The sequence below is a fragment of the Oryctolagus cuniculus genome, chromosome 3, assembly GCF_964237555.1.
Source record: "Oryctolagus cuniculus chromosome 3, mOryCun1.1, whole genome shotgun sequence".
Taxonomy (NCBI): Eukaryota; Metazoa; Chordata; class Mammalia; order Lagomorpha; family Leporidae; genus Oryctolagus; species Oryctolagus cuniculus.
Window position 1 is genome coordinate 108,712,663 of NC_091434.1, and position 24,642 is coordinate 108,737,304.

Consider the following 24,642-nt stretch of genomic DNA (forward strand, 5'->3'; position numbering starts at 1 on the left):
GCCAGGAAGTCCATCCAGGACTCCCATATGAGAGGCAGGGACTCGAGCACCAGAACCATCACCACTGCCCCAGTAATTTGATATTAAAGGCCATCTCATTAACAGGTGTTGGAGCCAGGGCTTGAATTCTGTCTCTACCACAACTGTTTGAGAACACAGTAAGTTATACATTTATCCTGAGGAAGCCTACAGGCATCCAATAAAGGTTCTATGCTATTGGGAAAACATCATTTAACCAAAGTACTTAGAGACTGAAGTATTAAAATAAATGTAAATATCAAGTTATGTGGGAATTAGGCAAGACGCCCTTTGTGTTTGAAACCATGTTGGAGATATTCCTGACAAAGATGACATGCTGTACTGCCTACATAGCTCTGGAAAGAATCAAATTTTCTTTGATGATAAAGAACCTTTTCAGTGCATCCAGGTCATCCTAACTCTTTAGAATCCCCTGGGTAGAGTAGCCCTAAGTCATAAAGACTTGCAAGACACAGCAAAGGGATGAAGAATCAGTGGCCATTGAGCCTTATTGATCTCCAGCCTCTGTTTATATTCTGAGCCATACATCGAATGCCTGAGATGTTATCACATTCATCCTATTGTAAAAAAATGACAGTGTTGCTCCTAAGAGTGAGCTATTTCTTTCCCTATGAGATAAACACTTTGTGTTTAGCATAACAGGAATTTCTGTGGCATAGCAGGTAAAGCCACTGCCTGCAGTGCCAGCATCCCATATGGGCACCAGTTCGAGTCCCAGCTGCTCCACTTCTAATCTAGCCTTCTGCTATGGCCTGGGAAAGCAGTGGAAGATGGCCCAAGTTCTTGGGCCCCTGCACCGCATGGGAGACCCGGAGGAGGCTCCTGGCTCCTGGCTTCAGATTGGCTCAGCTCTGGCCATTGCGGCCAATTGGGGAGTGAACCAGTGTATGGAAGATCTGTCTCTCTCTTTGCCTCTCCTCTCTCTGTGTAACTCTGATTTTCAAATAAATAAATAAATCTTAAAAAAAAAAGAACATATGAAGAAATATTTTGTTGAAGTGGCTGAAAGGCTTAATTTCAGTCCTCTTCATTCTTTTAAAAATTGAAGTGAAATTCAAATGACATCAAATTAACCAGTGTAAAATTGTGAACTTGAGTAGCATAGAACACATTCATACTGTTGTGCAACTACTACCTCTGTTTGCCCCAAGAGTTAAATACTGAAACATTTTACTTGTCCAAAGTACAGATATGTGAAGAAAGCATTTAATAGGAAAATTTGATACTTTTAAACTATTTAGAAAAAAAAAACTATTTAGAGGGAGACTTGAAGGGATAAGTAAACTTCCAAAAACTCTTACTATATTCAGAGAGATAAGAAAAGGTATTGCATCCACTCAACAAGAATAGAATGCTAAAAAATATTCAGAGAACAAGAACCATAACAAGTTCTTAGAAATTAAAAGAAGACCAGCTAAATAGAAGGCTGTATCAATAACATTGATGAAATCTCATGGAGAATAAAACAAAAATTCAAAAAGTTGAAATACAAGACAGAAAGGTCTCACTTCAGAATAATAAGAATTCCATAGAGATAGGCAGAAGGAAAGGCATCATTAAAGAAGTAGTTAAAAAATTTCCAGAATGAAAGGGCTTACCATATATCTAGCATAATATCCAATAAGTAAAGCCACTGTGAGACTTCAGGACAAAAAGTCTTGAAGGATTGGAGAGTTGGGGAGACAATTAGGTTTTATGGAAGATTCAAAGATTAGAATGACATTACATTACTCAGAAGCAATCCTAGATCCAGAATACAATGGGACAATGTCTTTAAAATTCTGAGAGACAATGGTTTCCAAGATAGAATTACGTATCTAGAAAATTAACTTACTGTAAGGGAAAAATAAAGATGTTTTTAGAGCAACAAAATTTCAGAGACCATACTCCCTTTCTCAGAAGCTTATTAGAGGATGCCACTCCAAATTAAAGAGTAAACCAAGAAGTAATACAATTGTGGGATTAAGGAGACAAGGAACCCAGTGAAGGATGGAGGGATCGAGAGAGAGAGAGAGAGAGAGAGAGAGAGAGAGAGAAATTCTCAGGATGACAGTGAATGCATACTTCAGCATGACAGCTGTGTAGCAGTTCTATGTAGCTACTCAGTCCATACTAGAACAAATTAGAAGGTTCCTGAAGATATTTCCTTAAGAATATAGAATTAATAAACTACTCTACCCAATTTGTTTTTAATGTGTGAGAGGAGAGCTACACAATGGATAGAGGGCTTGGGGTTAAGTTAGTGTAAGTAGTGTTCATATAAAATACGGTCAAGGAAAAGAAGGAAGAGGAGAGAGGGAAGGAGGAGGGTATTTATGGGTTGCAATCATCTTATTGAACCTTAGGAAAAATCTTGAACCCAAATGACCCAGTCCTGGCGTTCCTGAATTCCTGACTCATTGATAATAAATGTTCATTGCTATTTTAAAACACTGAGCTTTAGGTTAATTTGCTATGCAGCAGCAGATAACTTACACAGAATATAGTACCTAGAAGCGGGCGCTGCAATAACAAGGACCTAAAAATAGGAGCATGGCCTTGAAATGACTGGTGGGAGGAGGCTGGAAGGACCTCAAGAGTAGTGAGAGACTAAAGGGCAAAGGGAGAATGAGGAAATTGTTATTGGAAATTAGAGAAAAGATGATGCTTGCTCTACAGGGCAAAAATGTAGCAATACTATAATTTACAGTAATATGTACAGTAGAAAATACATTTAAAGAACTGGATGATGTAGCTAAGGAAATTTCATTATAAAGAATTAAAAATGCTGCCTATCTTCTTGCTGCTTGTAGTAAAATCCAAGAGGAGTGCCTTAAAGGAAGAACTGTTAAACACAAAAGAACCAGGAATTGTTGGGTTTGAGAATTTACAGCCCCACCAATGGCACTCCAATGGCAAATGATGCTAAAATAAAGAGATGAGTTCTGGCAAGAATTAAATCCATGGTACAACCAGAAAAATATAGTAGGCCAACCTATAACTATTCTCTCCTTGTTATGACCCCAAAGATTTAGGCAGTGATTCAAAAAACAACTTAGGCAGTGACAGTCCAACAATAAGGTCTTCTAGGAAACTTAAAGATGTTGACCCCCAACAACTTTAGCAGAAGCCCAAGGTAGAGAAGGACTCTTCTCAGAGCTTTGTGGGTAAGGCTTGACCTAAAGATGTGACATTTAGTAAGATTCATAAGAGACCCACAAAGTTTTAAAAAGAATTATATTGGTAGATACACACCAGCTTGGATTAAAAGAACAGAAATGTACCATGACTGCCTCTTCTGGGATCCTGAAATTATGTCTTTGGGCTCCAAAACTTGTTACAGTCATGAAGCAGTCTATAAAAACCCAGTCATAAGCTAATGTTCATGGAAAAGGGAGGGCTCGGGTAGAAGCAAGCACTGTGGTGAATCATTCCTATGCGTTGAGTTCTCATCAAGCTACTCCCAACATGTGCCTGCTGGATTTCAGATTTGCAAGTGACTGATGACTACTCTGAATCTTCTGTTTTCTCCTTTGGGAATGGGAGGGTGTAGAACAACTATTCTGTGCCTGTCTTGCCATTTTATATGAGGGGCAGAGAGCAAAGACATTTGTTTCTAGTTAACATTCCTCAGATTGAGGGGAATTGAACACTGTGAGTCTTATCCACAAGTTCAAACGATGTCGCTCCCCCATTCGCGGAGGAACGACACAGGACCCTGCGCTGTTCTTTTGTCTGCAAAAGAAAAAAAAAAAACACCTCCCCGGGTTTGCTGCTGGTCCTTCCCGGGTTGGCTGCCGACCCCTCCACCTCCGTTGGAGGGGCGGCACCCCCTGCCACTTTCCCCGCTTCCACAGAGGAGCGGCACACCGCTGGCCGGCTCTCTCAGGGGCTGCTCAGGTGTTCCTTCAGATGTTCCTGGTGCATGTTATTTCTCTCCTCCTTTATAGTCCTCTTCCACCAATCCCAACTCTGCTACCCACACGCCGAGCATGCTGCTCTCCTCCAATCAGGAGCAAGATCAGCTCCTGCAGCTCATCAGTCAAATTGGCGAGAGGCAGCTGCGTAGAAGTTTACTCCTCCCCAGCGCCATATTGTGGGAGAGCAGATGCATAGAATAAGTCTTAATTCCAGAACTTAGTCTAGTTTCAGTTGCTCCCCACAAAACGAGATCCTAGACTTTGAAGTCTAGGTGCTGTGAATGGATGAGACTTTTGAGGCAGTCTAGGTAGGGGTAAGGATTTTTTGCATAAACAATTTATGGCCACAGGATGGAATGTGGTAGTTTTAAAATGTCCTCCGATTCTTTGCAGTTCCTTCCTCTTGGAGGTGGTGCCTCATTCTACTCTCCTTCAGTGTAGGACAGATTTAGTGCTTACTTCTGATGCATAAAGTGTGGCAGAAGCTGTGCTGTGTGGCGTCTGAGTGTAGGTCATAAAAAGGGTAGAGCCTGCCTCACATGTGCTCCATCTCTGCCTGTCTGTCCATCCCACTCTCCATTTCATCAGCGCACTCATTCTGGGGGGAATCCAGCTGCTGCGTTGTGAGGGTTCCTGGGCAGCTGTGTGGAGAAGCCCACCTAGGGAGAAACTGAGGCCTCCTGCCAACACCCAGTACCAGTGTGCCAATCATAGGGAAAAGCCACCTTGGAAGTGAATCTGTTAGCCCTGCTTAAGCAGTCCTGACTGACACTATGCTTGCAACCTCTTGAGAGACCTTGAATCAGTTAAGCTGCTCTGAAATTCCTGACACGGAGACCATGAGAAATAATATGAGGAAACGTCAAAAACTTGAAGGAAAAATGGAAATGCAAGTTTGAAAAAAATTGTCAAAAAAATTGGAAATCCATGTATAGTTTTTATGTAATCTGCATCTTCCATGAGCTTTTTGAAGTGCTCTTTTAAATGTTTATTGTTTTAAGCCACTACGTATTAGGATAATTATAAATGCAGTAATAGATTATCAGTGGCTAGCCAACATTCTGATGTAACCATAACAGGTATCAGATGACTGATCTCTCAAAAAATGTATTCACTTAAATATAAATATTTGTAGGGGCTGGTGCTGTGGTGCAGCAGGTTAACACCCTGGCCTGAAGCGCTGGCATCTCATATGGGCACCGGTTCGAGATGTGGCTGCTCTTCTTCCAATCCAGCTCTCTGCTATTGGCTGAGAAAGCAGTGGAAGATGGCCCAAGTCCTTGGGCCCCTGCACCCACATGGGAGACCCAGAAGAAGCGCCTGGCTCCTGGCTCCTGGCTTCCGATTGGCGCAGCTCCAGCCGTTGTGGCCAATTGGGGAGTGAACCAGAGGATGGAAGACCTCTCTCTCTCTCTGCCTCTCCTCTCTCTGTGTAGCTCTGACTTTCAAATAAAATATCTTTTAAAAAATATAAATATATATAGTGTATTTTCTATGATCATGAATAGTTTTCTTTTTTCATGTTTTTATAGTGATCAACTAATAGCATGTAATTAGCATTCTTTGCAACTATTTTTAGGTTTTTGTCTTCTAAGGATTTATTTATTTATTTGAAAGGCAAAGTGAGAGAGAGAGAGAGAAAGAGAGAGAGGGATCTTTCATTCACTGGTTGACTTCCCAGGTTCATCAGCAGATAGTTGATTAGAAGCAGAGTAGCTGGGGACTTGAACTGGCACTCTGATATGGGATGCCCCTGATTCTGTAAGTGTTTTTAAAAATGAGTAGACATAGATGAAGATCAAAGAGTTTTAGACATGGAAGGATGCCAACACATTATGTACTTTAAGTTCTCCTTTACCAAATAGCATAGTGTTTTAGGAATAGTAGGTGCTCAGAATGGTTTTGGTGTTTACATATCTGACATGCAATGGTGTTTCAAAAGGTTCATGGAGGGGCTGGTGTTGTGGTACATGGGGTTAGGCTGCCGCTTGGGACACCTGTATTCCATACTGGAGTACCTGCGATGGGGTCCTATTTCTGCTTCTGATCCAGCTTCCTGCTAACACTCCTGGAGGCAGCAGATCATGGCCCAAGTACCTGGGTTCCTGCCACTCATGTGGGAGACCCAGGTGGAGTTCCTGACTCCTGGCTTTGGCCTGGTCCAGCCCCAGCTGTTGCGGGCACTTGGGGAGTGGACTACTGGATAGCTCACTCTCTCTGACACTCTGCCTTTCAACAGAAATAAATAAGGAAATAAATCTGTTTTTTAAAGTTAATGGAAAATGGACCAAAAAAGTAAACTTATTTGGGTACAAAAAATTTTGAAATCCATGTATAGTTTTTTCATAATATGTATTTCCAGAAACTTTTTGAATAACCTTCATGAATATATTGATTTAGCCTATGATATTGTTTATAATTTTGATTTATCAAATCAACATCTATATTTAGCTAAACAGATATTGATAAAATGTCTCTATTATGAAAGTGTGCCCACTTTCCAAACACACATCCCCCAAACAGCTGCTTTTACCATTTTAACTTGCATCTTCTGATAACTACCTTCATATTCCCAGAAAATAAGCTTGGGCTATTGTTTCTCAAGTTGTTAGCTTTCAAGAGTATTTACTGATTTCCCATTATGGTCACTGGTCTTACCCCAATTTCTCTGTTTTCCCAATAGAATTATAATTGTCACTTAAACCATTTTTTAGTGTTTACATTATTATGACTATAAACACTGCTCACTGCTGAGTCAAATAATACACTAGTTATCCATTCTCATACAGCTTTTGTTTTCTTGGAGTTAATTATTTCCTTTTTTTTATTTGCATACTTTTCTATGTGTGTACTGCTTATTTGTTCCTAATACATCAACAGCTCTGCTAAGTATCTAACAATAATTATTTCCATTTCTCAGACAGCCCCAAGAATCCATCAGTTCCATCTTTTCCTTTCCTAGAGACCTCCCCTTACAGCTCTATGAATTCTTACTCTAAACTGGACAGGTAGCTTCCTAGTCCAGATGTTCTGCTAGGACGTTCCTTCACTGTTGATTTGAAGATTGTCTTTGAAAGAGAATTTGCTCAAATGAATATAACTAGAATGAGGAAGCCTTAGTATTTTAAAGATAATTCTGAATTATTAATATATATTGCTTCTGTGTCCTGGAACCTCTAGCTTTTGAGTTCCCATAAAATGAGGTCACATTTACTTTTGATGCCCAAATTGCAAAAGCCCAAGCCTTTGCAGTTTGAATGCAAGATCTCATCCTATTAACCTTGCAGAGTGCTCCCTTAATTTTTCTAGGGGTTCAAGGCAGGGGTCTCCTCACATGTGCTCACTGACTGGTCTATCCACTGGTTCCCACGAGGTGCTTGCCTTGCTTTTGTGGGCTCCAGCCCCCTGCCAATGTGCACTGCCCTGAGCACTGATTGAAGGTGCTGTTCGTACCCCTCACTGCTGATGATGTCCCTCAGAAGATGGGCCTTGTATTTGCCAAGGGCATTTTCTCCTATTGTTTCCATTTCCAAGATTAGGAGGAGGTACCTGGCTTGATGCGGTAGAATGAGGATGACCTTTCCCCCAATTCCACACCACTTAACCTTTCTCCTCTCCTCCATTGCTCAAAGTCCAGGACCACAAAGTCTCCTTGAGCTTCACCCCTTTGTAGTTTCCCTCCTACATATCTCCCCATTGCTTCCCTCCTCTCCCATGCAAACAAGAAGTAATCAGTAGTCACAACCAACTGCTAACCACCCATCTTCACAGGGACAAAACAAAGCTGGATGACTAAGAAACACAGCTCAACCACGTAATTAATCTGTAAGCTAGAATACATAGCATTTATATTCCAGTGATTCTTCCCAAGCCAGAGATGAAGGCTCCATGTTGAAGATGGAATACTACTTGCAAGTTTCAAATGAAGAGCCTCTTTTTCTACTAAATAAGTTTTAAAAATCGCTAGGGTTTTTAAAATATTGTAAATAGTTAACTATTCCATATACTTCTGAAAACCCCAAAGATTTTTGCCTTGGGAAAATTAAGAAGCCTTCTATAGTTATCTGTAAGTAGCAAAACAATTTAAATACTAAAAATTTCACACTCTTCACATTTGCCCTGAAAATTGTCCGAATTGCTGAGTTAGCATTTGAAGAGCCTACTTAAAGGGAGGGTTGCTACCAATAGGGAGATCTGCCAGCATACCCAAACAGAGAAATACTTTTTCGTAGAGGTTTAAAGTATCACTGTGCTGGTCTTTTGATGAAATGAGAAAACCATTTTCAAAACCAAGGCCATGTTGTTCCAGGAAGGCATTTCAGGGCATGGCACATGAGACCATCTTCATCATTTTCCCCTGACTCCCTGTCCAGTGCTTTTTTCTCAGCCTTGCACTTCCCCCTCTTTAATGTTTCTGCTCTCTCCATATAGTGGATGAGGACAGTTGCATTAACAATTTAACCAACTAGGAAAAGGTTGAGCCAGTATTGTAACCTAGGTTAATTGAATCTGAGAACTGATTGCTTTTTCTGCTTACCACATTGCACTTGTCATTTGGGATGAGCTCCTAAGAAGAGAAGTTGATCTGGGGAAGTACCCATCTATGTGGATTATCCAGGCTTTCTTGGTCTTATATAATACATATCCTGGTGATATGCACTCTGTGTTGAAGAAGACCCTAAAGAGGATCTCCTATGCAAGTAATCCTAATCCCAAGCCTCACTGTCCCTCTTCGTTCTTCTAATGCCTTTGCTTCCATCCATTTTATTAAATATTTTCATTTATTCATTTGAAAGACATAGGAACACATAGTATTTCCTATTTACTGGTTAATTCTCCAAAGGTCCACAAAAGCTGAGGCTGGGCCAGGAACTAGAAACTCAATCCTACATGAGTTCCAGGGACCCAAATACTGACACTCCTTACAGAATATGCATTAACAGGAGGCTGGGATAAAGTGTGGAGTGGGGACTTGAACCCAGGCATTTCACTATGGGATATGGGCATCCCAGCTTGTATCTTAACTACTACCCCAAATGCCCACTCCTCTGTTATCCATCTTTTGGAGACAGGCCAAGTAGTCGATTGTTTATCCTGCAGTCTTCTCCCCCTAAGCCATCCAAATGGCAGACCTGGCTTACCTTGCCTATGACATCTGTTAACAGCTTAAGAGACCGAGGATCATGAACCAAGGAGTCCGTATAAAAGGAACCAAGGTATTCCTTTGGGTTAGTTGGGTTATCCTGGGCACACAGATCTGGGCGCATGCTGAATCCATGGGAGATTCTCCCCACTGTGAAGGGGAAGGCACCACCTGTAGGTAAAAACCATTTCTGAAGGACTAGTGTTGATTGGAAAGCATTTCTTCTAGTATTTATGTTATATGTGATGAGAGGTCCAGTTGATTAACAGAGATCATGTTTGATTCACAAAGGAACTACTGGGTTCCAAATGCTGGGAGATGAAACAGAAGAAATGACATTAACTAATCTAGAAATTCAGATTTGAAACATTTATCCTTAAGAGAGAAGACAAATGTTTAAAGATATGTGTTAAGAGTTTCAAATATAACGTGGTTATAAAAAACAAAATACCCAGACAACCTATCCAATGGGGACTATATGAGTCCTGATGATGTGGCCATAAAATGTGATGCTGTGCATGGAAGCATGAATAAAGATGGAGATCTGTTTACTAACATGGAAAAGTGTTTTCTTTTTGCCATTGAGAAGCAAAAGTAGGTTAGTGAACAACATAGACAGTTTGATAGTGTATATGTGTGCACATGTGTGTCCAAGAGTCACAAATTCCTTTACCTACAGGGACGAGACAGGCAGTGTAAATGAATGAAATAGGCCCATTTGTAAATGAGAGAATGATGGGGACCATTGCAGACCAGAGAATGCATGGTCTGAGTAGAGGCATTTAAATAAAAAAAGAAAAAACTGTACAAGCCAAACTAAACTTGCCTACCAAAATAGAATTTGGTACTCACACATCATGTGACTAGCATCATGGCTGGAAGGATGTTATGGACTGAATTATATCCCTTCCAAAAATTCATATGTTGAAGCCCTAACCCCCAATGTGATTGTATTTGGAGGAAGGGCCTTAAGGAGAAAATTAAGGTTACATGAGATTATGAGATGGTACTTCAACAGGACTGATGTACGTTTACTAAGAGGAAGAGTTTTTGTTTTGTGATTCCCTATCCTCTATCCCCTCCCCTGCATGCATAGAGGAAGGGCCATGTGAGAATTCAAGAAGGTGCCCATCTGCAGCCTAGGAAGAGAGCTCTCACTAGAAACCAGAGCTGCCAACTCTTGATCTTGGAATTCCAGCCTCCAGAATGTGAGAAAACACATTTCTGTTGTAAGTCACCTAATCTGCATTTTGTTGTGGTAGCTTGAGCTGATTAATGCAGATGGAGTCTTACCTCCATGGGCGAAACATACTTTCAGTTTAGGAAACTTCTCAAACACTCCACCCATGATCATGGAGCAAACAGCCATGGTAGTCTCGGCAGGCATTCCTGAAAGAGGAGATAGTCACAAGGCTCAGGACTTGTCACTTCAAACAAGATAAAGCTCAGTGGCGTTAATGCTGGGTCCTGTCAGCTGATGGCTGGGGAATTGTTGGTACTAAGATACAGGGGGCTTCTGTGCCTCTGGCTGGTCTGAGTGAATGGAAGTCATTACTCCACAAGGAGACCCATCTGAAGCTTCCTATTTACCACTGCAGGGAGAGTTGTCTAATGGGCAGAACAACCGAGTGTACAGAGGACCTGGCCTTTGTCTTGACTCTGCTACTTCAGTTTTGGATGCAGACCACTGTAAGTCTAGGCTGAACTTTAGCTCCTCCAGTTTTCTGCCTCTTGGCTTTTGACAAGCTGTTCTGTGTCCTGGAGCTGGCATTGTGAAATGGGGTCAGTGTTGTCCATCCTACAAGTCTGCTATGGAGCCTCGCAAAGGATGACATCAGTGAAGCGCCTGGTTGGAACTTCACATTGTAGTCACTCAGCAAATATGAGTTGCCTGTGTCTCAATTTCCCCATTTGTAAATGAGGGGTAATAACAGTGAGTTCCTGCCAGGGAGTGTTGTTCTGAGCACTCAGTGGACAGCACCTGGCAGTGAGTGCTCACTGGATATTAACTCTTATTCTGTTCTTGCCAAATCTTTGCTGCCTCTTGGAGCTGAAGTTGAAAATAACTGGGATAAAGTGAATTATCTTGAATGCTTTGTGATGCTGCTAGAGCTGTGGACTGCTTTGCCAGATGAGTGCTTTTCAGACTGTGATTTTGAGCTCTCTAGCTCTGCGTGGCTGTGCCCCGGGCCTTCATTGGAAGCCTGATGCTTCCAGCTGTGGTACGAGGCTTCACTGGGTGCCCGTTGCTACTCCAGAGGCAGAGACACTCTTGGCTCCCAAGCTTCCTGGGAATTCTGGAAGCATGATGGGTTCAGATCCACCTGGGAATGGCTTGTGTGTAGAACTTCGTGAAGGCTGGGGGTGCATGGACATAATCACTTCCAACTAGTCCTGAGCTTCTGCTCTCCATTATCTGAGCCATACCCATCAATCCACCTTCCATCCAGGAGCCAAAAGTTAAGCTACATCTACAGTGTGAGTTGGGTCGTGATGCTTCCCTGCTGGGAATCCTCCAACCCACTAAGACCATCATTGTATCCAGAATAAAATTCTGAAATTGGCTGACTATTTGTTTTTTCGCTTGAGTCATTGTTTATCATTTCTGTTCTCTAACCAGCACATGTAAGTTCTATGAGGGCAGAGATTTTGTTCCTGTCTAAATCCTCAGTGCTAGTATAGGGCCTAGCATACCAGAGGGCATTGGTATGTCTGTATTACATAAATTAATAATGACATGACTATATGCAAATGCTCATCTTAATTTTTGATGTGGGAAAGTGCAATAACTATAAGATTGTCAAAGTATGTGAATCAGGATGAGAGTTTGTTTAAAGCTGGACAACACTGAGCCTCTTCAGTTGTTTCTTCCTTCCAGATGCTTAAGCAGCTGCCTTACTAAATACATTGGTTTCCTTACCTCTCCAAGATTCAGTTTCTCCATCTGTAAAATGTTCTTTATAATGTCAACCTCATAGGTTAAATATGAGGATACTTCACAAAGTTCATGGAAAACTGGAATTGAAAGATCTTTTCTTTTGGTACAAACTTTGTTTTTTTTTTTTTTTAACTTTTATTTAATGAATATAGATTTCCAAAGTACAGCTTATGGACTACATTGGCTCCCCCCGCCCCCCATGACTTCCCTCCCACCCGCAACCCTCCCCTTTCCCGCTCTCTCTCCCCTTCCATTCATATCAAGATTCATTTTCAATTTTCTATATATACAGAAGATCAGTTTAGTATACATTAAGTAAAGATTTCAACAGTTTGCACCCACATAGAAACACAAAGTGAAAAATACTGTTTGAGTACTCGTTATAGCATTAAATCTCAATGGTGGTACAAACTTTTAAATCCATGCATATTAGTATTCTTCAAAGAGTTCATGGAAAATGGAAAAATTATGCATGGAATTCAAAGCTTTTTGCACAAAAATAAGCTGATCTTTCATGTCCATTTTCTGTGAACTTTTTAGAAGTACCCTCATACATATTTTGTTTATGATGTGATTTATTCAAGATCTTACTGGATTTGATTACAATCAAATGAGGTAATATATACAACACTTATCAGAGAAAGAGCCCCATTACTAATAGTTGCTATTACAATCCTGTTAATTATTCATTCTGTCTTTGACATAATAGGGTTCCATATATGATTGGAAAAACTCAAGAGCTAGTCATCTATTCTGAACCCCATGCTGACACAAACCTACAAGCCAAGGGAGCCAGTATTTGGCCATCCGTCCATCCATTTGCATGTCCCAGGGATGCACAAACAAGGAGCAGTTCAGCCTTTCAGCTGCCTTCAAAGAAGCAATGGAAGAGAGGTTATTTGGATGAGCCCGGAAATACCAGGTACTGTTTTAGGGAAACTGGTTTTCTCTGAGTCTACATTGGTATGAATAAATGAACTAAAATACTTCTGAAGTTGACCTATATAAAAGATTCATTGACAAACTCTGTTCCTGCTTAGAAAATGAGAAAGACACTTAGAATTAACAGAGGACATAGGTGGATTTATCATTGAGGTTGATGAATTTAATATATTGGTTGACAAAGCAAGTCACAGGAACCATCTGTCACTCAAACATTTGGTAGCAAAATGCCCAAGAACTAACCCTGTACCTTGAATTTAGGGGAAATTTTCCCTCCTGACTCCTACTTGGCTCAGAATGACTGCCGAGACTATGCATAGAGCCAGGGTGGAGTATTCCCCCTTCCACTTGGAAACCTGAGGTTGTGGAATGTGAGAAAGTGATAGGGTGGGGAACCAGGCTGGCCTGACCCATCATCCAATTAGAACCCAACACTGGGTGGGAATTTCTGGGGCCTGTAGGCACTCACATAGCCCCTAGCAACCATCTGAGTCCCTGAAAAGCATGTGTGATGAGATGACCTTAGAGGAAAGAGCGCTTGATGCCTCAGCAGGCAGGTAGTGAGATGAATGTCATGGGCAAACCTGTTCCAGGGCCTTCTGAGAAATGGAAATACCATCTGGATGGAGTGACCTTCATCCAACCAAGTGTTTAATTAAAATAAGTCCCCTCAGTGGGCATTGAATATTAGAGCTTATAAAGATTCAAAACAGATTTTCCCTAAAACAAAATATGTAAGTATTAGAGTGCTGGAGTGATTCATTTTACTTTCATACATAAATATTTGTGCTAATCAGGCTGATGCGATATGACTTGTGTAAATAAGCATTTTTAAAATAGAAAAATAATTTGGACAGCAAGGGATTCTGGAAGTGGCAAACAAAGTGTAGACTGAAGATGGAACTCCTAACTCAACAGGTTCTGGGGAGCAAAAGAAATATAAGAGCTAACTGATGCCTGATGGTGGATGCTGTTTGGGAAGAGTATATAGACTTCTTGGGACAGTTTGGGTTTGGCAAAGGTCTGTGATAATGGTATATCAGTGGGATTTGACTCTTCATCAGGATAAAACTTTATTCTGGGGTAGGTATTATGGCATAGCTGGCTCAGCCATTGCTTGGGACACTTACATCCCATATCAGAGTGCCTGGGACTGAGTACTACTTTCCCTTCCAATCCAGCTTCCTGCTAATGTGTGTGGAAGACAGTGGAGGATAGCCCAAGTGCTTGAGTTCCTGCCACCTATGTGCAAGACCTGGATGGAGTTCCTGGCTCCTGGCTTCAGCCTGGCCCATTCCTAGATGTTATGGTATTTGGGGAGTGAACCAATGGATGGAAGATCTCTCTCTGCCTCCTGCTGCCCCGCCCCTATCTTTCCAACTCTCTTGTCACTTTGCCTTAAACTAAAAAGCAAAACAAAACAAAATTGTATAATGTGTCCCTGTAATGGTTCATTTCTATTCAATTCAAATTAACAAGTATTTCTGATCTCCATGTGTACTGTGACAGGTTGTAGCTAAAGCAAAAAGAAGTGACTTAAACTCTCAGAATCAGAACTCACATTAACTGAGAACATATCATGTACCAAAGGCTGTTAGACTTTTTAATTAATCCTTTATCAGAGCAGAACTCTTATTACCCTCATTTTACAGAGGAGAAAACTGAGGCAGATAGAGGCTGGGTAACTAATTCTGGCGCTACCACTGTGTCTGCCTCATGCTGACCTGAGCATGTGTGATTGGGTTCACTCACCAGGAAGGGCACTCTAGGAGATAAGGGGCGTAGTTAGATGCATTGGAGTGCCAGGCTCAGCTTGAAATGACAAAACCAACTTGGCTCATGGTAATTTCTCTTCTTTGTTTGAGCACATTACTGACGTAAGCTAGAGAGCAGTGAGGCAGTAAGCCTTGCTAACCAAACAACCATGCTGTCTACTCCAGGACATCATACATCAACTGGGTCAACTGGGCCAGGACATGCTCCAGGACATCACACGTCAACTGGGTCAACTGGGCCAGGACATGCTCTTGAATCCCCCCAGACACTGGCAGCCCCCCACAACAGCCTAGTTAGAATAATCTATGAGTCAAGCAAGTCACACAAATGAAAATATCCATATGGACTCCAACTGGCTGGGGTTGCTTTCTAAGCCTTTTAGCAATTCATAAACCCAATTCCAATAAATAATAAAACAAGTTGCAGCTGAAGTCTCTCTCACACTGTGATGAAACAACTTGGATGTAGAAGTAAATAAATCCTCTTTCAACGCTCATTAATGTTTCCAGAAAACATTCTCTGCATCAGCTAAGCCACTGCAGCCAGTAAACATCAGGGAGTTCAATATTTAGAGGAACATTAAATCTTTCAGGTCATTAGGAGGCAATTTAATAGGCAGGTCCCCAACTGGTGGGCAGTCACCATAGATACAAACATGGACAAATCTTTGCACATAGTTAGAGCTCAATAAATATTAAATGAATAAATCAGTGATTACAGTGTTTGGTTAGTCCACAAACATCTATCTAATGCATTACTAAAGATTTTGCATTTGCAATGAAAATAATAGAAAATGACACTACTATAATTCTAAAAGAAAAGTTAGAAGTTTAATGATGTAATTGAGTTAAGAATTATGTGTCTTGTATCCTGGTACTGAGGACAGCACTTTTAGTTACAGAAAGATTAAAAAGTAGAGGGGACTGTGCGGATGTGTCATGCAGTGGTTAAGCTGCTGCTTGGGATGCCCGTGTCCCATATCAGAGTGCTTGGTTTGAGTCCTGGCTATTCTGCTTCTGATCCAGTTCCTGCCCATGTACACCCTGGGAGGCAGCAGGTGATGTCTCCCTGCCATCCCATTTTGAGAACTGGATTGAGTTCTGAACTGCTGGCTTTGGCCTGGCCCAGCTCTGATTATTGTGGGCTTTTGGGGAATGAACCAGTGGATGGAAGCTTGCTCCCTCTCTCTCTCTCTCTCTCTCTCTCTCTCTGATGGAGACTGATGAGGAGGACTACAAGACTATGTATACTTGAAGTTGTATGCTTCAGAAAAGGATGATATAGACTTTTGAAAGTATATTTTCCTATGAAATATTTTAAATACAGAAAGCATGAGTAATAGTACCATGAACATCTATATATTCACCATCTACTTTCATCAGATGTTAACATTTTCATGGAATTATTTTTCATTGCATATTTTTATACATTTTCAAAATATATGGCTTAAAACTTAAACTGATGATTGGTTAAATAAATAAAAACATATCCATACACTGGAATATTCTGCAGTTATTTAAAATCATACATTAAGAGAATTTTCATTTAGGTTAGGAGTTCTCAATTAGGATACAAAAGCAGATGTGTAGCAGAATTCCAATTTCATGAAAATATAGGTATATGCAAATAAAAAACAGATAAAAAACTATCAGTGGCTACTTATTTTTGGATTGTGGGATTATAGGTGATGTTTGCTTCTCTGTATCTTGTAGTTTCTTTTTCTTTTTTTTTTATTTTTTGACAGGCAGAGTTAGACAGTGAGAGAGGGAAAGAGAGTTATAGACAGTGAGAGAGAGACAGAGAGAAAGGTCTCCCTTCCGTTGGTTCACTCCCTAATGGCCGCTAAGGCTGGCGCTGCGCCGATCCAAAGCCAGGAGCTGGGTGCTTCCTCCTGGTCTCCCATGCAGGTGCAGGGACCCAAGCACTTGGGCCATCCTCCACTGCCCTCCTGGGTCACAGCAGAGAGCTGGACTGGAAGAGGAGCAACCGGGACTAGTACCCAGGGTACCAGTGCCACAGGGGGAGGATTAGCCAAGTGAGCCATAGCGCTGGCCTGTATCTTCTAGTTTCTTAAAAATTACTTCATAATTTGGAAAAGTATTAGTTTTTTTTTTCAAAGCAAAAATAAATACTGTGGTTTTTCTTTTCTTTGAGGGGTGGGGGTAGGGCATGCCGTTAACAAGGTTCTTATGCATAGTGGCTATGATGAGGAACTGGACTTCCAAATCAAAGATTAAAAAGACAGCAAGGGTGATCCAAAGAAGAGAGGTTTCATCACTGAGTTAACTTAGGCCTTGCTTAGGAAGTGTTTCCACCCAGAAGTGCACTTCTATAGAATGCCCTGGTCCTTTGGGGGGAGTTTTAGCAGATCTAATGTCATTGGCATCTCAGTCTCCCTCCCAGAGTGGTGGCACCTTCATCTTCCTGTCAGCCCCCCGTACGGTGCCCCTGCTGGGCGTTCTGCAGCTGTGTATTGCCCACGCGAGTTCTGCTACTCACTGTGTAGATGGGGAAGAGCTCCCGCTCATTCAAGTCCCACTCATTGATGTGGGAGCCAATCTGGACCCCGGGGAAGCCCAGCTCCTTCACACAGCGCTCCATCTCCTTGACGGCCAGCTCGGGGGCCTGCATGGGTAGTGTCCCCAGACCCACAAACCTCCTGGGGTGTCTTGCAATGGTGGCAGCTAGGTCATCATTTAAAAACCGGCACAAGTCTAAAGTGTCCTGAGGTTTGGCCTGGTGGAGACAGGAAAGGGAAAAGCACATCTTTAAAACCTACTTCCTCAGACACTTTTTCTGGACGTTACCCCTTCTTAGCTAAAGTATTCATCCTTCTCCATGACTTTGCTCCTCAGAGAACTGAAGCACAGATCACCCAGAAGCCGGTCTTTGTAAAGACTGCACTTTCAAGGAAAGCACCTACTGTACTGCTGATTAATGAGAAAAATCGAGGCTGGAATCAGAAGGCTGAGCCAGGCATCCTCATGCTGTGTGTGGACTGAGTTTACCAACCATGAACAGATCTTCCATGGCCTCCCTATGGCTAGGAGGCTGGGCCTGGCCAAGTGCCCAAAGCCACAGTCAAGACCCCTCCTTGTCTTGCCTTCTTAAGGGAGGCCAGGCTGCCTTATCGACCCTTTCTGTCCCTGCCTGTCCTCCTTCCTGTCCTTGCTGTTGGCTATGACACTCAGGGTTGTCCTAGAAAAATGCTGAGGCGAATTTTGCTTTTTGTTCCCCTCACTTCTTTCTTCATTGTTTTCTTTCCTTTCAACATCACCCCATTGTCCCCACCCCATGGCTGGGAATCTGATACGTTTCTCAGTACCAGTTGTCCCATCAGAATAGTACTGAGTCTGGTAAATTCAGGCATTTTGAAGTCTAAGGACATTTCATTTTACTTAAATTTTTATTTGAGAGAAACAGAGACAGAAACAGAGTGAACTCCCATCTACTGGTTCACTCCCCAAATGCCTACAACAGCTGGGGTTGGGCTGAGGCTGAATCTGGGAGCTGTGGACGCTATCCATGTGTCCCACAGGCTGTCAGGAACCCAGTTAATAGAGAGATCACCACTGCCTCCCAGGCTCTGTACTGCAAGAAGTTGGAATCAGGAGCCAGAGCTGCGAATCCAACCCAGGTACTCCATTATTGGACATGGATCTTTTAACCGTTAGGCTAACTACCCACTTCTGGGGTACGTTATTATAAGTAATGATTCTATCATAGGAACGGATAAGGACTGAGTCATTAACACCGGATTTATGAACACAGGTGAGGAAAGTATTGTGGGCAGGTGATATTTCCATTCTCCTTAAGTCACAGCATGCATGACTGTCTGCTTGGTTGAGCAGGTGCTTAGTGTGTGCTCCACTCAGCACAAAATGTCTCTCCACAGATTTGAAATTGTGCCTGAAATGTTAGTACTTGAGATTTCTTCACTTGGCAAAAGGCCTCCAATTCTGTTATTGAACTGTGTGTTTCCTGAGAGAGGCAACATATTAGGCTATGATTATTGTTCCCACACCAAAATCACAGCAGAGCATGTCTGGAATGAGGAGGCAAGGTCTGGAGGGATATTAGGGCTGGGCTAGAACCATGCTGGCCAGTGGAATTATAACATGAGTCACATAGCAACATGTGACTACTGGCTGCCATGCTGGAGCACGGCCATGGCTAAGAAGACAGGCTAGGAAAGGGACACCAGTGTGAGAGGCTGAGGGACCCTGTTGGTCTCTGGATGGGAGGACATTTGATGGGGGTTTGGTAGGACTAACATGCAGACTGAGGCATCTGTCCACTTGCTGGGGAGCTGGACATGAGCCTTCACAATCAAGGAGATGGTGTGGGGTTTTACACTCACCCAGTAGCTAAACATGATGGGAACTGTGGAAAGAGCTTGCACCGTTACTCCTAGACACAGACACAAAGAAAGGCAAAGCTGGTGAGAAGAACAACCTGGGCACTTTTTCTGTCTTTTCTAGAACAGGAGGCCTGCAAACCTCCACCCAGCCTCCTCCTGCCCGCCCCTCCTTGCTGCTGCTCCCCACCCTTTCTTTCAGGCCCTTTCCCAGGTCTCCCTTACCTCTCAGCTCCAGCTTTTAGGGAGAGGCATGAAGGGAGGACGAACATGAGACCCTTCCAGAAAAACTTAATTGATCCCATTTGCCAAGGGTTAATTTTTACCCTCCTTCCTGTAACATCTTTCTGAAGCAGCACATTTCTTCACCAGTTGTTTCAGGTCATGCATAGCAGAGTGTGTCACTCAGTCACCTTCCCTGTGCATTTGATTAAGCTCCCAAGTGGGCCTGGATGGAGTTCTGTGATCTGGAATAACTAGGTCTGGAAATCATGTTCTTTTTCTAGCTCCCCTCCAAACCCAATGTACTTTTAGAACAGGGCTACATACACTGTGTTCTGTGGAATGGTCTACAGAGCTGCTATAGGCTTTCTGTAAAGTGCACTTGAATGCCACTTAAATCCAGTGCTAACTGTTAAAAATAATAGAGAGAGCACAGTCAGCCAGGGAGTAATAAGTGAAAGCATAACAGGGTCATCACATCTTATTTTAGGTAGACTTTGAAATTCTTTGAAATTGTGGTGACTTAGTTGGTTTTTAAATATAAGGAATGCAAGTGGTTCTTTGAAATAGTCAGTGACTCAGCTTTGAAACAAAAATTTCCTCCTCTTCTTTCAAATTTCTGGACTGATTCCATTGTACAGTATTCTGAGGGTACACAATTAATTAACTTTTTTTTTTTTTTAAATTGCCTCTGCTTCCACTCTTTCTGTGTCATCAGGGCTGTTCTGTATGTAGTTCACCAGGAAAAACTACAGAAAGGAATGGGATCCTAAGTCTGGCGAGGCAGGAAATTGGCACGCTTCATCTGTGCTTTCTAATTTTTAGTCATTTAATTGCTTCTATGATAAGTCTATAATTTGAACTTAAAAATGTTTTAAATAATAAAATACCATTTTTATCTTTTTGATAGTATAGACTATTTTAAGGCAGAGTCTAACTGACTTAAAAACACTTTAAATCCACACTCTAAAAGCATTGTGGCGGAAGGCTCTCTTCTTCCCTAGTGAAGCCAGAACAGCCTGGCCTGGCAGAAAAAAAGGGGCTCGTTAATTGTCACCACCTAAATCATGCAGGCTGGCCAGACGACTTTAAGAGCAGACGTTGCTTTTCCATCAGATGCAAATATTGGTAGCATTTCTCATCACGAGTACCTTTTTGATCCATTTCTCTAATTCGCACTTCTGGATCCCAGCAGTTCTCTTGGACCACTCTGAAGACCTTCCCATCTTTCATCATTTTTGCTTCTCCCTAGGGCAGAATACTCACATCAGCAAAAGGCAACCAAACCCCACTTGATTAATCTTTTCCTATATGCTTTGGAACGTGTTTCTACATTTTTAGGGATTTTGACTTAATCCTTACAGAAGTAGAAATCTGTTCATTTAATGGAATTCAGCTCTTCTTCTTCAGGTCTTTTTTGAACTGGAGTTCAAGGCAGGTGTGCTCTGTGGGTATCAGTGGCTGGACATAGAGACAGTGAGGTCACGGTCATGGCCTTTTTGGGCTACATGACTGGGGATGGCTGATGGGCTTGCCAGTCTGAACCCCTGGCTATTACACCTAAGAGGATGGCTCAGTGTCTGGACAATGTTAGATCTATTACATTTTAAAATTGGAAAGGGCCTTTGCGATAGACTCTTTAGTTAAACCCTCTTGTTTTATCATGAAGCAACATAAGGATAGCGAGGGTGAGTGGTTTGTTCAACAGAGGAGGGTACACTGATCTGAACACCTACAGGAGAAAGCAGGCAATGAAGAGAATTAGAACAGAACAATGAGCAGAATTAGTCGCTGTACTGCTCACTTCCGCTGGCCATCATGCCTGTGTAACTGCCTTTGTGAAGCAAACTGTAAACACACACACACACACACACACACACACATTGTGGAATGGCCAAATCACACTAATTAGCATATCTATTACTTATTTGTGCTGAGATACTTGAAATCTATTCTCTTAGTAATTTTTAAGCATACAATACATTGTTATCAACTATAGACACCATAATGTACAATAGCTCTCCCGAACTTAACTCCAACTGTCTAGTTGAAATTTGGTATCCCTTGACCATTTTCCCATTATCTCCCCACTCCCCTCAGCCCCTGGTAACTCATTTTGCTCACTGCTTCTATGAGTTTGACTTTTCAAGGTCCATACATAAGTGAGATCGTGAAGTATTTATCTTCTATTTTTTAAAAATTTATTTCTATTTATTTGAAAGAGTTACAGAGAGAAGTAGAGACAGAGAGAGAGAGAGAGGTCTTCCATCCTCTGGTTCACTCCCCAAATGGCTACAATGGCCAGAACTGAGCTGATCTGAAGCCAGGATCCAGAAGCTTCTTCAGGGTCTCCCATGCGGGTGCAGGGGCCCAAGAACTTGAGCCATCTACTACTGCTTTCCCAGGCCATAGCAGAGAGCTGAATTGGAAGAGGAGCAGCCGGGACTCAAACCAATGCCTATATGGGATTCTGGTGCTTCAGGCCAGGGCTTTTACCACAGCGCCGGCCCCAGTATTTATCTTCTTATGCCTGACTTATTTCACTTAGCATAATGTTCTTTATGTGCTTCTAGATCATTGAAAGTGATAGATTTCCATTTTTTTTAAGAGGCTGAGTAGTATTTCATTGTGTATATACACCACATTTTCTTCATTCATTCATCATTTGATGGTTACCTATATCGATTCCATGTCTTGGCTATTGTGAATATTCTGCATTGAGTGTAGCTATCTCTTCAGCCTACTGATCATTTCCCTTAGATGTATGTCCATAAATGGAATTGTTGGATCATATGGTAGTTTTATTTTAAATTAGCTCAGGAACCTGTATAATCATATCAATGGATGCATGAAAAGCATTAGCTACATTATAATATTCTTTTGTAATTAAAAAAAAAACTCTTAATAAATTGCGTATAGAAGGAATGTACCCTGGAGCTGGCTTTATGGGATAGTGGGTAAAGCCCTGCCTGCAGTGCCGGCATCCCATATGGGTGCCGGTTTGAATCCTGGCTGCTCCACTTCCGATTCAGCTCTCTGCTATGGCCTGGGAAAGCACTGAAAGATGGCCCAAGATCTTGGACCCCTGCCGCTGCGTGGGAGACCCGGAAGAAGCTCCTGGCTCCTGGCTTCGGATTGGTGCAGCTCTGGCTGTTGTGGCTAATTGGGGAGAGAACAATCGGATGGAAGACCTCTTTCTCTCTCTCTCTCTCTCTCTCTGCCTTTCCTCTCTCTGTGTAACTCTTTCAAATAAATAAATAAATCTTTTTTTAAAGGAAGGGATGTACCCAACACAGTGTTGCAGCTAACATCTTACTCAGTAATGAAAAATTGAAAGCTTTTCCTCTAAGCTCAGGACCAAAACAAAGATGCCTACTCTTGCCATTTCTATTGAACATAGAATTGGAGGTTCTAGCCAGAGCAGTTAGGTAAGACAAAGAAATAAGAGGTATCTAAATCAGAAAGGAAGATGTTGAATTGTTTCTGTAAATGAGGTGATATTACAGAACCCAAAGGATTCCACAAAAAAACCCAAACCTGTTGGAACCGAATTTGATAAAGTTGTGGATTACAAAATCAACATGAAAACAACAGTGTTTTGGGGCCAGTGTTGTGGCACAGCAGGTTAAGCCACCAGTTGCAGTGCCAGCATCCCATATGTGTGCTGGTTCAAGACTCAGCTGCTCTGCTTCTGATCCAGATCCCTGGTAATTCACCTAGGAAAGCAATGGAAAGTGGATCAAGTCCTTGGGCCCCAGCATCCTTGTAGGAGACCCAGATGAAGTTCCTAACTCTTTGTCTTGGCCAGTCTCAGCCATTGTGGCCATTTGGGGAGTGAACTGGCAGTTGGAAGGGCCCTCTCTCTGTCTCTCTCTCTAACTCTGCCTTTCAAATATAAAAAATATATATATAATAAATCTTTTTTAAAATATCAGTAACATTTCTATAAGCTAACAATAAACTATCTAAAAAATAAATCCAGAAAACAACCCAATTTACAGAAGCATCAACAAATAAAATATTTAGGAATGAATTTAATCAAAGATGTGAAAGATCTGTACACTAAAACCTACAAAACATTGATGAAAGAAATGGAAGAAAACACAAATGGAAAGATATGCTCATAGAATAAGAAGAATTAATATTGTAGAAATGCCCACACTATCCAAGGTAATCTACAGATTAATGAAGTCTATATCAAAATGCCAATGACATTTTTCACAGAAATAGAAAGAAAATCCTAAAATTCATAGGGCACTTCAAAAGACCTCAAATAGCCAAAGCATTCTTGAACAAAAATAACAAAGCCAAAGCCACTGAAATGCCTGTACACAGCATAGGAAACAATCAACAGAGTGAAGAGACAATCTACAGAATGGGAGAAAATATTTGGGAACCATACATCTGACAAGGGGATAACATCCAAAATATAGAAGGAACTCCAACAACTCAATAGCAAGAAAACAAATAATACAGTTAAAAAATAGGCAAAGGACTTGAAAAGACATTTCTCAAAGAAGACATACAAATGTCCAACATGTGTAGGAAAAAGTAAACTTCACTAGTCATCAGGGAAACAAAAATTAAAACCACAATAAAATATCACCTCATGTATGCTTAAATTTTCTCAAAAAGACAAAAGATAAGGTGTTGATTAGGCTACAAAGAAAGGGGAACCCTTTTATACTGTTGGTGGAAATATAAATTGGTATAGCCCATTATGTAATACAGCTTTTACATACTCAATGCAGGGGGCCAAACTGAATAGTTGTGCAAAACATGACAGTGGTCTCCAAACTGTACCTTCAGCTTGTGTTTCCTAATGAAAAGGAGAAAATTCCAGACTAGGGACCCTGAAGTCAAACTACCCAAGTTCAAATCCACATTCTACCACTTACTATGTGGCAGTGAGTGAGTTAAACAACATCTTTGAGCCTCAGATAACTCCTCTTTGATATAGGGATAGTTATAAGACTACTAAAAATTTAATATGACTTATCTTAGAGGTCTTATCAGTATGACATGCAATAATCCATATCTAAGCACTTTGTGGAGTATAAGACACATGTTAAGTAGTATTATCCAGTATTAATTATGTGGATTAGGCTATTTCCTGCTGTTCCCTGCTTATGAAGGTGCACCTGCAGGCCTCAGGATTTTCCTTGGGCCCCATGGGTTGGACAAGTGGATGTGTAGTGATCGCAAGCCAGGAGCTCCACTTTGCTGGGATCCTGTGCCCTACTCCTTCTCCGTCTGGCTCTATCATGAATTGCAAGCTTTGCCACAGCTTCTTTCTTCATCCTCTGTTCCATACACAAGACTTTCC

General features: G+C 41.7%; 1 protein-coding gene and 1 long non-coding RNA gene across 5 annotated transcripts in view; one reads left to right on the forward strand and one right to left on the reverse strand.

Moving 5' to 3' along the window:
• LOC127491784 (uncharacterized) overlaps positions 1–14,387 on the forward strand; it is a 47,579-nt gene extending 33,192 nt beyond the window's left edge. Inside the window, exons 3-4 of one of the 2 annotated variants that reach the window (XR_011387310.1) lie at positions 12,729–12,941; positions 14,143–14,387. This is a non-coding gene — a long non-coding RNA (uncharacterized lncRNA). Of the gene's footprint in view, positions 1–5,073; positions 5,414–12,728; positions 12,942–14,142 lie in introns of those variants that run through there. The other variant, XR_011387311.1, reaches the window with a different exon arrangement.
• Positions 1–24,642, reverse strand: part of ACMSD (aminocarboxymuconate semialdehyde decarboxylase) — a 64,808-nt gene that overhangs the window by 22,985 nt on the left and 17,181 nt on the right. For all 3 annotated transcript variants that reach the window (XM_017342804.3, XM_008258508.4, XM_008258507.4), the window contains exons 3-8: positions 20,468–20,564; positions 19,098–19,147; positions 17,237–17,473; positions 12,796–12,889; positions 10,375–10,470; positions 9,080–9,252 (exon numbers count right to left, since the gene is read on the reverse strand). In XM_017342804.3, coding sequence (XP_017198293.1) covers positions 9,080–9,252; positions 10,375–10,470; positions 12,796–12,889; positions 17,237–17,473; positions 19,098–19,147; positions 20,468–20,564 — 747 coding nt within the window. The remainder of the gene's footprint in view (positions 1–9,079; positions 9,253–10,374; positions 10,471–12,795; positions 12,890–17,236; positions 17,474–19,097; positions 19,148–20,467; positions 20,565–24,642) is intronic.